Source organism: Octopus sinensis, linkage group LG17, assembly GCF_006345805.1.
Source record: "Octopus sinensis linkage group LG17, ASM634580v1, whole genome shotgun sequence".
Taxonomy (NCBI): Eukaryota; Metazoa; Mollusca; class Cephalopoda; order Octopoda; family Octopodidae; genus Octopus; species Octopus sinensis.
In genome coordinates this window covers 5,656,266-5,673,998 of record NC_043013.1, presented here as the reverse complement: position 1 = coordinate 5,673,998, position 17,733 = coordinate 5,656,266, and the positions used below count along the sequence as shown (strand labels likewise).

The 17,733-nt window shown below is 38.1% G+C and overlaps 1 protein-coding gene across 1 annotated transcript in view; it reads right to left on the bottom strand.

Annotated features, from left to right (window-relative positions):
* LOC115220847 (type 1 phosphatidylinositol 4,5-bisphosphate 4-phosphatase) overlaps window positions 1-17,156 on the bottom strand; it is a 59,954-nt gene extending 42,798 nt beyond the window's left edge. Inside the window, exon 1 of the mRNA XM_029791026.2 lies at window positions 17,000-17,156. Within this exon, the coding sequence (XP_029646886.1) occupies window positions 17,000-17,102 (103 nt within the window). The 5' untranslated portion in view covers window positions 17,103-17,156. The remainder of the gene's footprint in view (window positions 1-16,999) is intronic.
* Between the last annotated feature and the right edge of the window lie 577 nt (window positions 17,157-17,733).

Sequence of the window (17,733 nt, the reverse complement as noted above, 5' to 3'; positions counted from 1 at the left end):
ATGTGGTCTTCACTCCAGTCTCTCTCTCTGGTATTTTGGCCAAGTGTCTTCTATAATAACCCCAAGCTGACAAATACCTTCAGTGGATTTGGTAGACGAAAAATAAAAGAAGTCTATCGTAATATATATGCTATGCGGTTTGTGCCTGATGACTATGCAGAGATATTACACATGTCATAATTCATTATTTGGCATGTTCGCAGTAACAAGAAACTATTAATAGCATATAAAACATGTATCTATCAAATAATATTTATCTCTCACCAGAACAGTACATTGTATGTGTGTATGTGTGTAACGAGTAGGATGGTGGCTGTCAGTTTTTCGAAATTTCCATTGATGTCAATATGGGACAAAATATGTAACTAATGATGTTAATAAACTGTTTTTATTATATACTGTCCCCCTTTTGTTATCTGTACTAGCTGTATATGTGCTTGAAGCTTACTAACTTCCTATACCAGGATCTTTGAATAGTACAAACCTATTACCATATATATATCATCATCGTCGTCGTTTAACGTCCGTTTTCCATGCTAGCATGGGTTGGACGGTTTGACCGGGGATCTGAGAAGCCAGAAGGCTGCAATAGGCTCCAGTCTTATCTGGCAATGTTTCTACGGCTGGATGCCCTTCCTAACGCCAACCACTCCATGAGTGTAGTGGGTGCTTTTTACGTGCCACCTGCACAGGTGCCAGGCAAGGCTGGCAACGGCCACGATCGAATTGGTGCAACTGTTGCATGTCCAAATTTGGTCAAATGCATTTTTCTCAATATTTATTTTTGCTTGCAATAGCCGGTTCTTTTGGTCAAACTATCGTATCTCCAGCTGCTTCAGATGCTAAGATATCAAAAGTTGTCAAAGTGTAAGTACAACAGTTTTGCTATAGAATGACGAAACTGTTTTTTACGTTGTTCTGGAAAAGTAATATTTTAGACTTACAACACTTCTACATAATAGCAACTATATATATATATATATATATAGGAATAAAATCCTCATCATTTAAACATCTGCTTTTCCATGCAGATGAGAATTGGGGCAAATGGCTGGATGCCTTCCTAGTGTGTGTGCATGCGTGCATGCATGAGTATGTATTTCCCTCATTTCCACATGTGTTTCCTGGTTATAAACAATGGTCTCATTGATGATTTGATTCTTTTTGCAATCCTTGAAAGCATGGCTGGAATTCTCAGCATACCATGACATTACTCTTTTACTTGTTTCAGTCATTTGACTGTGGCCATGCTGGAGCACCGCCTTTAGTCGAGCAAATCAACCTCGGGACTTATTCTTTGTAAGCCCAGTACTTATTCTATTGGTCTCTTTTGCCGAACCGCTATGTGACGGGGACGTAAACACACCAGCATCGGTTGTCAAGCAATGCTAGAGGGACAAACACAGACACACAAACATATACACACACATACATATATATATATATATATATATACACACATATATACGGCAGGCTTCTTTCAGTTTCTGTCTACCAAATCCACTCACAAGGCTTTGGTCAGCCCGATGCTATAGCAGAAGACATTTGCCCAAGATGCCATGCAGTAGGACTGAACCCGGAACCATATGGTTGGTAAGCAAGCTACTTACCACACAGCCACTCCGTGCAATTTTTGTAAACAAAAAATTAATTCATAGTGTTGCTCGTATCTAGTCCTCCATGTAAACAAGTCCAGACTGTTTGCTGTTCAATAGGCTTGAAGATTATTATCTTGCTTGGAAACCAGGGTGGGCACAACAAGAAGGGCATTTGTAGAAAACCCAGTCCCAAAATACCATTTAATGATCCACGAATTTTTGGTGTCACACAAAAAAGCACTGGTGATGGTGCCACATTAAAAGCACCAAGTACACTCTGTAAAGTGGTTAGTGCTAGGAAGGGCTTCCGACTGTAGAAACCATGCCAAAACAGATTATGGAACCCAGTGTGGAACCTGGCCTTGCCAGTTTGTCAAACTGTCCAACTCATGACAGAATGGAAAATGGATGTTGATGATAATGATCATCATCATGAACAATAACCCGTCGATTTCTGATGCTTTACAATCATCATCATCATCGTTTAACGTCCGTTCTCCATGCTAGCATGGGTTGGACGGTTCAACCGGGGATCTGGGAAGCCAGAAGGCTGCACCAGGCTCCAGTCTTATCTGGCAATGTTTCTACAGCTGGATGCCCTTCCTAATGCCAACCACTCTGTGAGTGTAGTGGGTGCTTTTTACGTGCCACCCGCACAGGTGCCAGGCATGGCTGGCAACGGCCACGGTCGGATTGGTTCATTTTACGTGCCACCAGCACGGAAGCCAGTCGAGGCGGCACTGGCTTCGGCCACAATTCGGATTGTGATTTTTACAATGAAATAGATAAATCTAATGTCATCAAAGAATTAGTCACTAGAAAAATATCATGGCAGCCAATTTCCGAACAATAATACCAAACTTAGTCATTAAACTAAAATTAATAAGAAAAAAAAAATACCTACTAATATGAAATATGTGCAGTAACCTCAGATTCTGTTTTGTGCAAGAATAGAGACAATTATAACAAGCAATGTTTTAATTAACACAACACAGCTCGTTAGACTTCACAAATTATAACACCAGTGACTGCAACAAAAATTAATGAATAGCAACAATTTCCATTTGGAATGTTCATGTACAAAACATTAACACTGTTTTAATGTCCATTTGTAATTAGTCGTGTAGCTCCTCTACAATAAGAAATCTTTTCTGCTCTGGCTTGGTCCCTTCCATCATACTTTAACCCCTCATCTCTTAGCATAAAGCTGCCTGCCCCCACACATACATCAACTTCAGGGTTCAGTAATTTCAAGTTGAATGGTGACCTCACTGGTGCTGGTAGGAAAAAAAAACCCTACCCTGTACACTCTGAAAAGCAGTTGGCATTAGAAAGGCATTCATCCATAGAAATCAAGCCAAAGCAGACACCAGAGGATGGTGCAGTTTCTGGACCTACTGGATCCTGTCAAACCATCCAATCAACACTATCATGGAACATGGACAGTAAAAGATGATTTTCCATGTGTGCATGGGTTGGGTGAAGTTTGTTGAAGATTTTCAGTAACTGGATGTTGTTCCTGTCATCAGCCATTTCCAAGCAATGTAATATATTTTGAATAATTTCTTATAGTCTGATGCGTTGTCACGGAAGACCGGTCATAAAAGAGAACTTGTTTGATGGTGACGCTCATTACGACCATCACACAATGTCAAGACAAGGTGATACAAACATACACGCACAAACACACACACACAGAGCTTCTTTTCGTTTCCACTTATAAGGTGCTGGTCTGCCCAAAGATATGGTAGACGAGACTGGCCCATGATGTCATGCAGCGAGATTGAACCTGAAACCCAAAGCAAGCAGTTGGGAAGCAAACTCCTTAACCACACAACCATCATAAACCAGCAACACACATACACAAACCCAACATTGTTTTAATAAAGCAGTCAGAACTGATGAAGGTGTTTGCCTGTCTGTCTGCATGGGAGTGTCTTAGGGAGAACACCAACACACATTCACCAGACAATGTAAGCAAGAGGCGCTGTCCTTATTTAGAACAGCACCAACATTAAAATTGCAATGATAAAAGTTCTTACTATGAAGGCCACCAAAATTAATATCGAATTACAATTAGTTAATTAAGAGTTATCAAAAATCATGTTAAATATAGTCATATATATATATATATATATATATGAGAGAAAACTAGTCACTGGAGCTTGTTTTCTTTTTTTGTTTTAATGCATGAATGAAAAATTTTTAAAATTCAACAGATTTCTATGATGCACAAAAGTGAAAAAACCACTTGAGCTATTAAATACTTGAGTGTCAAGTATTTAACAAATTGAAAGTCCATTTCATATTCCTACAAAGAGGTATCACATCCACAGACCACTTACATAACAAGTGGGGACTGTTGTGGGGAGGAAGGTCCCCTAAGAAGTCACCCAATCTTTTATGAATTTTTATGATCCGAGCCAAAAAAGAATTAGCATCCATGACCCATAAAGGTTCATGGCTGCCAATCTTCCTTCTTTACAGGGTCTCCAAGACTGGATTGGTAGTGGGGGTAGGAAGAAACCATCTCTCAAAAACTGTCCTTAGACCAGAGTCACTGCGCTCCCCAAAACAATCAAATGTTTGCAACAGAATGGACCCTACAAAAAGGATTGGTGAGAGTGTTAAATGAAATCAGCCAAGATTAAGGATTACTACTTCATCTGACAGGCTTCCACATAGTTCCTTGTCTGGATTCACCCACGGGACATGGATCAATATAAGATTATGAGAATTAGCATCCATGACCCATAAAGGTTCATGGCTGCCAATCTTCCTTCTTTACAGGGTCTCCAAGACTGGATTGGTAGTGGGGGTAGGAAGAAACCAACTCTCAAAAACTGTCCTTAGACCAGAGTCACTGCGCTCCCCAAATGTTTGCAACAGAATGGACCCTACAAAAAGGATTGGTGAGAGTGTTAAATGAGATCAGCCAAGATTAAGGATTACTACTTCATCTGACTGGCTTCCACATAGTTCCTTGTCTGGATTCACCCACAGGACATGGATCAATATAAGATTATGATAGGAAAAAAACTTGCCTAACATACTGCTGTGCTGCGGGACTAAACCAGAACTCCATGAGACTGTAAAACAAACCTATTTATCAAACAACCACGATAACTATGCACACAAGGTAAGCCTAGCTGTACAATAACAATGGATGGTCATGTTTGGAACACTTATAAGTGTACAACTGATTACTCGGAACTGTTCAGTGACTAATCCCCTCCAAATGGAACATTCCTTGAGAAGATAAAGATTTGGAGAATCAGGAGTTAAATCTGGAGATGCAGCCAAGACTGACCTGGGTAGACACCAATATAAACACACTGGAAATAATAACGGTAATATGCACTGGAATATAAAAGAGGCAGAATTTGTTAGTGCAGAAAATGGTATCCCTCAAAGACCGTTTGCCAATATACAAGGTCTGATCAGTAAGTGTCTGGGCTGTTGCCATAGTAATGAAGTCAAAGCACGCAGAGTGAAGCCGTTTGGTACAGATTGACCTTGGACTCTGCTGTGCATGCGAACTAAGTTTTAACATTCTAGCTCACTTCTGCCATTTACAGTAGTGCTTGGAGGGAACGTGTGTAGTAATGAGAAACAATACCAGTCACAAGGGTACTATGATGTATCACTAAACAAAATGCACCACTTGCTGCTCCTTGGAGCTGGATGGGCCCATGCTAACCCCAACTCACAAGCATTTCCATCTCATTCACCTCTCCTTCTCTCTTCACTTGTCTGCAACCCCATCAAGTCCCTCACTAATAACTACATCCAGTCCTTCCTCCCCAGGACATCAGCCCTCTAGAATTTCCTCCTGGTTCATGGCTTTCCCACAACTGTTGACTTACAAATATTCAAGAAGAATATTAATAGCTCAGTTCTCACATGTCTAGAGGGACCTCTGAAGGACATGAGAATTGCTTTCCTTCAGACCCTGCAAGTAATATTTAAAAAAAAAAAACCTCTAGCCATAGACAACTGTGTTGTATCTGTACTGTACCCAAGTCTCCCAACACTTTTACAACAGCCCAGTCCACCTAACTGTAAGTAGATACCACAGGATGATAGTGTTTACCACTCCAAATGATAGCAGCTCTGAAATTGTGTAGAGATTTTGTTAGGTGGTTGTTGTTTGGATCCAGGTCAACCCTGACTGATGACATGATCAGGCACATCCCAACCACGACGATCCTATTCTCCAAGCCTATGTTGAATTCCTCGTGTTTGTCCATTGGACTTCATATCGAACCCTGAAATATGACAACACTGTTGCATCAATTCTCTGCAATAAGTTCGACTCTCAAGACTTCTAAGGTGACTTGGCTATACTCTACATTAGCTTCTGGAGGAAGTCATTCACAATGTGGTCACCTCAGCTGCCCTCCCAGGCTGGCACAAATGAGCTAAAGGACAATTGAAGATGTGATTGGTAACAGTAAAAGCAGACATGGAAGCACAATCAGGTCCCAGTATCTATGATCTTTGGCAGTAGAACCAAGAGTGGGTATCCATTACAGCCTTTATTGCAGCCAACTATCAGATGTAGTCAGCATTTGTGAAGGACATGGTAAACTCATTAGTTGAAACCATCTCAGGTGAATGCTGCCACAAGCACAAGTATTGTCCAAGGTAATAGTGTGAACACTTGACCAGATTGATCAATATGTCCTCTTTTTCTAAGATGGTAGGACATTTTACATTGCTGTCAGGAATCTTAGGACTAACAGGGCAAGTTACCTGGTTTCTAAAGTGCATAAATGACTGGGGTAGCACCATTCCTCTTGAATAGGATCATAGTCCATTCCAGGGTCACTCATTTATAGTGGACTGGAGAAATGTGAAATGTAGGATTTTGCCCAAGAACACAGTGCATCACTTAGTCTGGGAATTGGCACTATAATCTTGTGAGTGTAACACTGTAACCCAGCATTTCTCAACCGGGGTTCCACAAAAGGTTCCATGGGGTTCTGTGAGAAAGAGTGAGATAAGCTAATGCTAATTTCATGATTATAATATTACTATTCATGCACAACACATTATTGGTTATTGTAATATAGACATCGTCCTATCTAACCTATGTTATCAAAAAAATATTACAACCATTGGGAATATATTTAGTGATATCTATAATTTATGGACATCACACACATATATATATATATATATATATATATATGATATTTACCATGTGAACTATGATGAGAAAGATATGGTATATAATTTTTTATACTATTTTTTTGTGCAGGGGTTGAGATATGCAATTTAAGGGTTACGCAAGGGTAAAAAGGTTAAGAAACACTGCCCTAACCATTAAGATGTAAGGTTTGAATTTTATCTTTTTAAATAACCTTGAGATAGAAGCACCGTGTCCATGATCTTTTTACAAGACATATGTCTAATGGAAGGCAGGAAATATTCTCAGACCAGACACCTAACCCAATTCTCCTAAAAACACTGAAGGGTTTAGTTGGTGGTTAAAATGGTAAAGGATTAAATCAATTGCAAACAACAAAGACACAAGAGCTGACTCTACAACGAATTTCCGTGATTTCTGCTTATCTAGTTTCACTCACAAGGCTTTGGGCAACATGAGGCTGCAGTAGAAGACAAAGCAAAAAAAATTACTGTACTAAGCATAGTTCTTAATTATAACACACAGCCATGAGTGGAGTCCATAAACTGAGAGAGAATTGAGCACTATTTTTAGCAGGTGGAACAACCATATAGAAATGCAATTTGAATATTTTCGTGGGTATTGTTTGAAGGGAGAGAAAATTCAAGTGCATTTGCAAACAATGAACAATATGAGGGTAACACCAGTGACACTTCTAACCATTGGGGGTTAGGGAACTCTCACCTAAGAGGCTTAAAGTTAAAGGCAGATATGAGCCTGCTTTACTTGACACCTCTCACAATATCGTGTGTGTGTGTTGTATATATGTATAGTGTGTGTAATCCGCTAAATTAAAAACAAACAAAAACCTGTAACTTAACTCCAATTTGAAAGGAAAAGGAAAATTTGGCGGGGGAGAAGGATTGTAACAAGCCTTAAATGTAAAAAAGGGCCACTGAGTGACATGAAAGTGTTTAACAAATAATGAAGCTAGTGTGAGGTATGGTGATGGACAGAGGGGTGGGATGAGACAGACAGGAAGGTAGGTTTGTACTACAATATCACAGGCTGAATTGAAAAGACTTCTTTAGTTAAATAAAACAGGACAAAGACTAATTAATAAATTAATAATTAAACAAACAGCAACAACAATATTTTTTTCAAATTTCGGCACAACTGGTACTTATCATATCGACCCAGAAAGGATGAAAGGTAAAGTAGACACCGGCGGAATTTGAGCTCAAAACGTAACTCTGCCAACTCGCTACTTTAATAACAAATTCTGTTTTTAATATAGGCAAAAGGGTTGAAATTTTGGTGAAGAAAGCTTGTCGATTTCATCGAACCCCAAACTTTATTTTATCGAGGGATGAAAGGCAAAGTTGACCTCAGCAAGATTTTAATTCAAAACGCAAAAAGAGCCGAGAGAAATGCTAAACATTTTTGTTCGACGCTCTACGAGTTCTATCAAATAATTTCTTTTATTGACCAGAAGGGCCCCGGACATTGGAGACAATATAAAAGAACGAAATACACCCCCCCACACACACACACGAAGAAAGGGGTTTACATCGACAGATACACGAATATAACAAAAGATAACAACTGAACTTAAACTACACAATCGACATTCGTAATTTTAATAATCCCGTGTGTGATTAAGTTGTTTGTGGGTGACGTAGAAGAAGGTGGGGTAGATAAGAGGGGCTCGAGAAGACAGCAGGCCTCTTTCGCACGTCTTGTCTTTGGTGGCTTACACTATTGTAATGATGATGATGGAGATGATTGAGAATCATGTGAGCGATAAGACGATATCCTAATCCCGAATGGAATAGAAATGAGACAGAGAGAGGAGGAGGAGGAGATAAATAGACACGCCGACACAGACAGAGAGAGGTGGGGGGAGGGTTTGATGTGTGAATGAAAGGAGGGGAGAGAGAGATAGGAGACAGATGCTTGTAGTGGAATAGCATTATTATAGTGAGATAAAAAAATAATAATAAAATAAACAGTAGCAGTAACAAACAAGACATTCCATTAGACCCCCTTGAACAATAAATTGAATAATTGTGTCTGAAGCGATATACAAAGAATGCGACAATAGAAACACAAAAATATGCCCTTCCTTTATATCTATATATCTATATCTATATATATAAAACTGTAGTTGTGTGAGTGTCTGTCCCCTTCGATTTAGATTCCTAACTACTCCCACATTTTGCGGTGCAGTTTAACCAAATTCGGGTATCTTATAGTCGTGATTAATATCGAGCCCGTCTGGCTATAAGTGCACGTCTACGAATAGTCAACGATTTAAAAAATAATTTAACATCATTTTTTATTCCATTTTAATGCATAATTTTTCGTGTGTCGATGGCGGCGGAGTTGGCGTCCACGCTCACACCTGCACCTGTGTTTGCTTCTCCCCCTTCTTCCCTCCCTCGTGAAGCTGTGGGGAAGGGAGTTTAAGGAAATCAACGTCGTAATGCGTTGTCAAGGAGACCAGCGTTCTTTTAGAACAACGACTTCATGGCTTCAAGACACCAAAACAGAAATGGCTAAGAAAGCCCGAATTGGCATCTATAAAGGAAGTAACTCTCTAAAAATGCTTATATAGTTATTTCCCTTACAAACCCGAGCAACGCCGGGCGATACTGCTAGTATTTATATACAAGGGTAGTGCAGGATATTTCAGTATGGTAAAATAAAAGTAAACACACACACGCAGAGAAATGAGATATTACACAAAATATAAACAGTATATTGTTTACACATACACACGTTTACGTTATATATATATTTGAAAGCCCCCTTGTTTTTCTAAACTGGATCAGGATAGCCGTCAAAACCTCGATCGACCCTTTTGTCCCGAGAAAATGCAGTCTCCTTGCTCCAGTCGAAAATGATGCGATTATGACAATAATTAACAGAAATGTGAGAACTGAATAAAATCGCCTCCAGCTGACCTGAGTGGGACCGAATATAGAGAAGTTATGGAGCAGGTCTTAGCCATTTATGCGTGTGTGTGTGTGTGTGTGTGTGTCTGTGTGTGGAAGCGTATATAATTCCATTGACATTTCCGATGTTTTTAGAAATATCAAATCGTCCCTAGTAATTGTCTGGTATTTTATTTTATTGACTCGAGAAAGATGGAATTCGACAGGATTAGAACTCAGAATGTAAAAAAAAAAAATGTCACACACACACACACCCATAAATATATATAAGAAGGCAATCCAACGGATGTACCACTGATTCTTCCAGAGCACCGCCAAATAATAACAAAAAGGAAACGACGAAGTCTGCGCTTAATGATAGCAGAGTAAACAGAGTTAATTGAAAAATCAATGCCGAGACTCGGTAAAGATGATATATTAAGGAAGTGAAGGTCGAGAGAGGCAGAGAGGGGCCGAATAGATTCTGTGAACTGGAAGAATTGGTAGAGCATCAAAAGAGAAGCCTTGCAGTATTTCTTCCGGTTCTCCTACGTTCTAAGTTCAAATTTCGCCAAGGTCAACATCGATCCCTACAGGGTCGATGGTGTCTGTCGGCCAGCCTCCTTTCCTAAAAACTGCAGGCTTTAGCCGAAACCAGAAATCATGACGATGACGATTAATAGTAGTAGTAGTAGTATGCCAAATGCATACCCTTTGGTCGAATGGTTATGGTCACCTCGCTGTCGCAAGGTCCCGCGTTCGATCCCAATTCGTAGAAACTTGGGAAAATGTCATTCCCTATAACTTGCGGGTGAAATCAAGTGGACTTGAGCACTACAGAATCCCGTCAAGTGGATTGTACCAATTATTCCAAGATACAGCCATATCACACCGCCACGCTGATTCTACCTGAGAGTTTCGTTAAAAGGTAGATATACACGTGTCTGCAGAATGCTTGTCCACACACGTTAATTCAAGGGGGAGTAATTCGAATAAACTGAATCCTCCTCGTCAAACGACGGAGATCCACTGCCATCATTAGCCAGGAACAGGACAGAAACTATCGAAGAATAAATTTAGTCCTATGAAAACTAAACTGTCATCGTTTAGCCCTCGGTCAGACCTATATCAGTATTGACGATCCTGTTCTTGTTCAGGCCTAGAATATTGCATACCGCTTGGTTTACTATTTTTAGGTCAAGTGACCACGGTTATTATTAAGTCCCAGGTCAGAGCTGATTCAGCAGATTTATGATCAAAGATATTTCAGTGGTGATCATCCCGTCTTAATGTCTATCATGGATAACTAGTATCCAATATGCCCTTTAAGACGTAAGGGTATGATTTGAGAGAGATTAGGCTGCTATTTCTAGCCAACCTTTTGGCTAAGTAGGTAGAGCCTTCTCTCCTAGGCTTGCGATAGCGGCCTAATTCAGAACAACAAAAAAATAAGTAAATAAAGTTCATAAAAGAAAATAAATAATCTGTGTCACGAGGAGATTTCTGATACGTGACGCCCAGAGCAGGGCAGCATGATGTAAGTGCCTTCTTGTATAACATTACGAAATGAAACAACAGCCGGATATAGACAACAAACTTTCATCTTTGGACACATTAAAATAAACAAGCAGTCCCTGCTGTTTAGCCCTGTGTCAAATCTGCTTTAGTAGACTTATGATTAAATAGCATTCTAGTCGCGATCATCTCGTCTTATCTAATGCACCAGAGCCATCTTAAGGAATGGGCATACTGGGCGGTTACCCGGAAGCCTCAGGGGTCCAGGAGCTCAATTTCGATCTATGAATGCTGTGGCTTACTGTCGATACCGAGTACCCATACTGCTATGGCAGCCCTGCAATGCGACTTCTTTCTTTAACTTGAGGGAGATGTGACTATTTTCTAGCAGGGTAACAACTGCACAATATTTTCTTGTGTTGGAGAAGTATTGAGGTCGGTGCAATCAGCTCTTTCCTCCTACACATAAATGCGTAGTTAAGAAACCATTGAGAATATTTAATTAAAACAGAGTTCCCTGCAAGCATGATCACACGATGGACTTTCAGATCCTGGTTGAAAACAACTCGCATTACTTATGCTAATAAAATAAAGACAAAAACGTCATGCGAACAACGAAGAATTTCTACGTCGTCATTTGACCTGCTAAATACTAGAAATGATAGCTAAATCTCCCTTGAATTGCACGCTCCTGACTTACTGAAGGAAGGGCACGTACGGTAAAAGCCGTGAGAGTCACGCCTGGAATAAATTCAATAATAGGATTGATCTAAAGCTAAACAACAGCAACGGCAAACAAAGTGGCAATTCCTCTAACACAACCTCTCTGTTCTTTGTTTCCGTAACGGAATTTTCTTTGGGGTAAACACCGAGAAACTAAACATTAGGGAATAAGTCGAGAAATGCAGGTTCGGGAGAGGGCAAAGTGGGACAAGGGAAGGAAATGTATCGTTTGCTGAAACCGTTTTATTGCTCTTGGCTTTTGTTATGTTTTTAAAAGAGGTGTCCCAGGATATTTCGACTTTTCCAAGAATGAGTCATTCCATCGGTAATGCTAAGTGGATTGAGTGTGTAGGTGAATGGAATAAACCAGACACATACAAATACATTACCGAGTGTGGCCGAAGAGATAAATAAATACATGACCGAGACGTTTAAGGGAGCTGCTTAGAGAGGATCATTTAATTTGCTAGAAATAGTAGCCAAATAGGCACATACAGACTGGGTCTGGAGCTTGGCTGAGGTGTTGGACGAGGAGCCCTCTCCCTTACAGGTTGCCTACTTGCCTGCTGCATGGAAGGGTTTTAATTGCTGTCACGAAGGGGAGAAATTCATCAGGTGTCATTTCCTGCTCTGCTGTCATAATATGAAATATTAAACGAAAAAGTAATAAATACATAAAAAACAGCGGGCGTCAGTGTGCGAAATTTTGGGGTCAACTGCGAAAAGAACTGCTTGCTTAATGACAAAGCAAAAAACAAACGTTTGATAACACTCCATTCCGAAAACAAAAGGAGCTTCGACAGGACCATGACAAAACAATGTTTCGTAGAGTAAATGGTATTTCTAGTTTAAGACCTGATTAATCCATTATCGGGTTTAAATCATATTGATAGAGAATACGAGGTAACAACGGAACAGTTCCGGTATAGCAGAAATAACAGTCAAATCTCTCTTAAACACAATACTGTCTAGGAAAGGAAGGACACAATGCATAATGATGTAGTCCTTAGATATGGTAGCTTGAGGAGAAGCGGTCACATCTGGAACATCTTTAATCAAGGATGACTTGGATCTAAACAACAACATCCCTGAGTGACGAAGTTGCAGGAGAAAACACCTCGAGATAGTGTTTTTAGTTATAGCCTCAGGTCAACCCTGCTCGAGTAGAGTCGACCTAAAATCAAAAATATTCCATCCGTGGAAGGACTACGCTATCCAATACGTCCTTATGTAAAATAGTATGGTGTTATTTGAGGGAGATTTGGTTGCTATTTGTAGCAAGGCCACAGGATTCCGGGAAGCGTAAAAGTAACATGTGTCTTTTTAACAAAGAGACAATAAGAAATTTTAATGAAAGTTTACCACAGAAATGGCGGGGAGATGAAGGGTCGGTGTCTATGCCAAATTAAGGAATTCAGAATCGACATTGGGTGATGGTCCCGTAGACATCACATTTGTCTTCATTGTTTACAGACACGAGTTCAATCTCAATACAGATTTTAGATTTTATCTCTCATTACAAATAAGTAGCAATAATATGTAGGGATTCGATCCAATCGATTATGCGTGTCAGACAGATACGAGCCATCAAAAAGGCTCCTTCGTAGTCACTTGACCTGCTAGAAATAGCTGCCAAATACCTCATTTCAAATATCTTACTCATATATTAAAAAGGACAGACACATTGCGTATTATAGTTCTAAATACATTATCTCCGGGGGAAAACAGGATGGTCATGGCTAGAATGCTTTTCATCATAAGTTTTTTCAGAGAGGGCTGGCTTGGGGATTAAACGACATCATCGTCTGTGTTTCTATTTAGTAAATCGATCGATACACCAAGTTCTGATTACAAATGCTATCTAGGGACGGGAGTGGGTGGAAATTATTATTTATTTATTGTCCTTCATCGTTTCGTCAGGAGGTGGGTGGATTACTGGGACAGCATCACTAAAACAATGTTGGATCGTTCTGCCCTATATTTTTTAAAGACATAAAAAAAAAATCGATATCCAGGAATTTGGTGTGGAGACGCGAGTTCTCTATCTAAAGTGAACATCGTTGGATGATAATGAAAGAGAGAGAGAGAGGAGCAGCGACTGATGCAAAGATCCCGACCGTTTCTGTAGAAAACACTAGAAAACGAAAGTGGTCTGCGATATTAAAAAAAAAATACCAGAAAATTTAAACACTTGAAATCTGCGACTCGTACACAGAGAAAGCAACAGCATGTGCCATTCTTCCGCATCACCTTTCATTTAAAAAAATGTATTTTGAAAGCAAATTAGGGTTTCATTTGATTTCTTTTAATTTACGTGCATTTTTAATAAACTAAATGGTATGAAAATATAACATTAACATTCCTGGAGCAATGCTTCATAGACAGACTCTACACAGCAAATAGTTTCAGACATTCAAACTTACATGTCCGTTCACATTATTTATAAAATATGCTGTATTTGAGAAAATAGATATTGGCGATTGTGAAAGATGAGAGGAGATTGTTATTTAACCATAATTTCAACAATTATACAATTATATTTCTGCGCGAGTGCGTGGTAGAGAGGCAGAGGTGTATATACATATAGGGAGAGAGAGGAGGAAAGTGAAAGAATGAGGCCATGTTTTGTTGTTATAAAGGTAAAAAAACGAAACAATGGTTGAATTTCGTTGCCTATATAAAACAACTGAATGGTTTGTGTTGTTAATTAGTTAACAAGGAGCAGTTTGACCCAAAAGGGGCCACTCACTCAATTCTCCTTGTCCTCACTCTCTCTTTCTTTCTCTCTGAATAAGTCCACTCCAGAGAAAAGGCATGACTATCTCTTTCATTCCATGTTGAGTATTTAAATCAATATGTGTGGATGTGTGTGCGCAATTTATTTCAAAATATAATACAATTCTGTTGAAAGGTTAGATGGGACATCATTTAATCCCTGTGTATAGTTATTCTCTTATTTGTACAACCTTTCTTCCTACTAACTAAACTATACACACAGCAGACACGACACACATTACCTATCCTTATTGTGTGTATATGTATATATATGCACAATCTCATACACATACATTACGTGTGTGTGTGTGTGTAGATATACAGAATGTGTATATATGTAATCTATATTCATATCAACTGAACAAATAATGATGACAGCAATGAAATTAAATACTTTTCAGGCGAAAATAGTGATATTTGAACGTAAATAAAATGGTTTAGCTTGATGTATATTTGAATTGTGATTACTGAAATTTGACTTTAAAAAAAACCCCCGAAAATCTGCGAATGTATAATGTATGTACACCAAATTGATATGAATTCTTCATCACATTCGTGTTATTGATTATTAATGTTTAAAATATTAGAAAATTTAAAAAGCAGTAATAATGTTATAGCAGAGCTGTCATTTCCATTTATATAGGAGATATAGTCACACACACACACAGGCAATATATAACATAGATTTATATACACATGCAAATATGAATTATACATATACATGTAGCGTACCCGTCCATATACTCACTATATCTCTCTCTCTCTATATATATATATATATATACACACACATACACACGCGTATATATATATATATATATATATATATATACACATGCACACACGTATATACCTATATATACACATACAAACACACACACGCGTATATATATCTACATATACACATACATACACACGTATATATATCTATATACACACATACGTACACACACGCGTATATATATGTACATATACACATACATACGCACACACGCGTATATATATCTACATATACACATACATACGCACACGCGTACATATATATCTATATAGACACATACATTGTGGTGTACCTGAGCACTGTATACAATAATTTCATTATTATTATATACACACAGACACACACACATCCCCTTAACATCATCAATTACAAACAAAAAATTTCACGATAGTAATTGACAGCACACGCATATAAAGATATACACATGTATTGAGTGCTACTTTTGTTCGTTCAGCCAGTGTTAATATATATTACTTGTGGTCGGTGACGAAGTTTTAAGAGCTTCGTCGAGCAAAGAACGAAACGAAAATGTAAATAACAACAAAATAATAATAATAATAATAACTGAAAATCGTTTGGAATAAACCGAAAAGCGGCAAAGATAAACGAAATTAATTAAAACCATTCATTTTTAGTTGTGGTCCAAAAAGAATAATTCAACGGCTAAAACAATTAATTATACACTCGTTTCAATATGACAATCTGTAATATTTAATTAGAAACAATTCACACAGTCAGGGTAACTATGCGATATATATACACATACATTATATATATATATATATATAAAATGTATGTGTGTATATATATATAAAATGTGTGTATATATATATATATATATAAATGTATGTGTGTATATATATATATAAAATGTGTGTGTATATATATATATACAACATACACACACACATATATATATATATATACATATACACATACATATATATAATGTATGTGTGTATATATATATATATATATATACACACACACACATATATATATATACATATACACATACATATATATATAATGTATGTGTATATATATATATATACACACACACATATATATAATGTATGTGTATATATATATATATACACACACACACATATATATATATATATAAAATGCGTGTATATATATATATACATATACACACACATATATATATAATGTATGTGTATATATATATATATATATACACACATTTTATATATATATATATATATATATATATAATGTATGTGTATATATGAATGAATGCGTATGTATGGTTAGTTGATAAACATGCTAATAATATAAAAAAAAAGATTAGACGAAGATGTACTACTACTATTATTATTACTCTAATATATCCCATCTTATTTATTTGTGAATCTATCGACCAGAATTCTTTCGAAGAGATTTGAGGCCAATTAAAGAGAAATAAAATCGCGCAGACACAACAGAAGGGAAAAAATAAATAAAACCCAGAATGGAAGATACAAAGAAACAAATAATAAAATAATAATAAAGCAAACGAAAGGTTTTTGGAACTAACCTGGGACATTATCTTGGTAAGGCGAAGGTGTCTGTGGGGATGGGTCGTTTGCTCTGCTATTAAGGAGCAAAGGTGCCCGTTCGCTCTGTTGCCCGTCCGCCATAATCAAACCCTCGCATGTGGCGCTACACCAACAGAATTATCTCCTCCTGCCATACGAATTACTCACGTGATTTAACACCGCTCACTCACTCTTCTCTATCTGTGTGCGTATATACATGTATGTATATTTATGTATGTGTGTGTATATATACACACACACACACACACACACACATATATATTACTCTTTTACTTGTTTCAGTCATTTGACTGCGGCCATGCTGGAGCACCGCCTTTAATCGAGCAACTCGACCCCGGGACTTATTCTTTGTAAGCCCAGTACTTATTCTATTGGTCTCTTTTGCCGAACCGCTAAGTAACGGGGACGTAAACACACTAGCATCGGTTGTCAAGCAATGCTAGGGGGACAAACACACAAACATACACGCACATACATATATATACATATATACGACGGGCTTCTTTCAGTTTCCGTCTACCAAATCCACTCACAAGGATTTGGTCGGTCCGAGGCTATAGCAGAAGACACTTGCCCAAGGTGCCACGCAGTGGGACTGAACCCGGAACCATGTGGTTGGTAGACAAGCTACTTACCACACAGCCATATATATATCACATATATGTTTGTATATGTAGTCTGCAGCGATTTACGTTCAAGCTATCATACAACT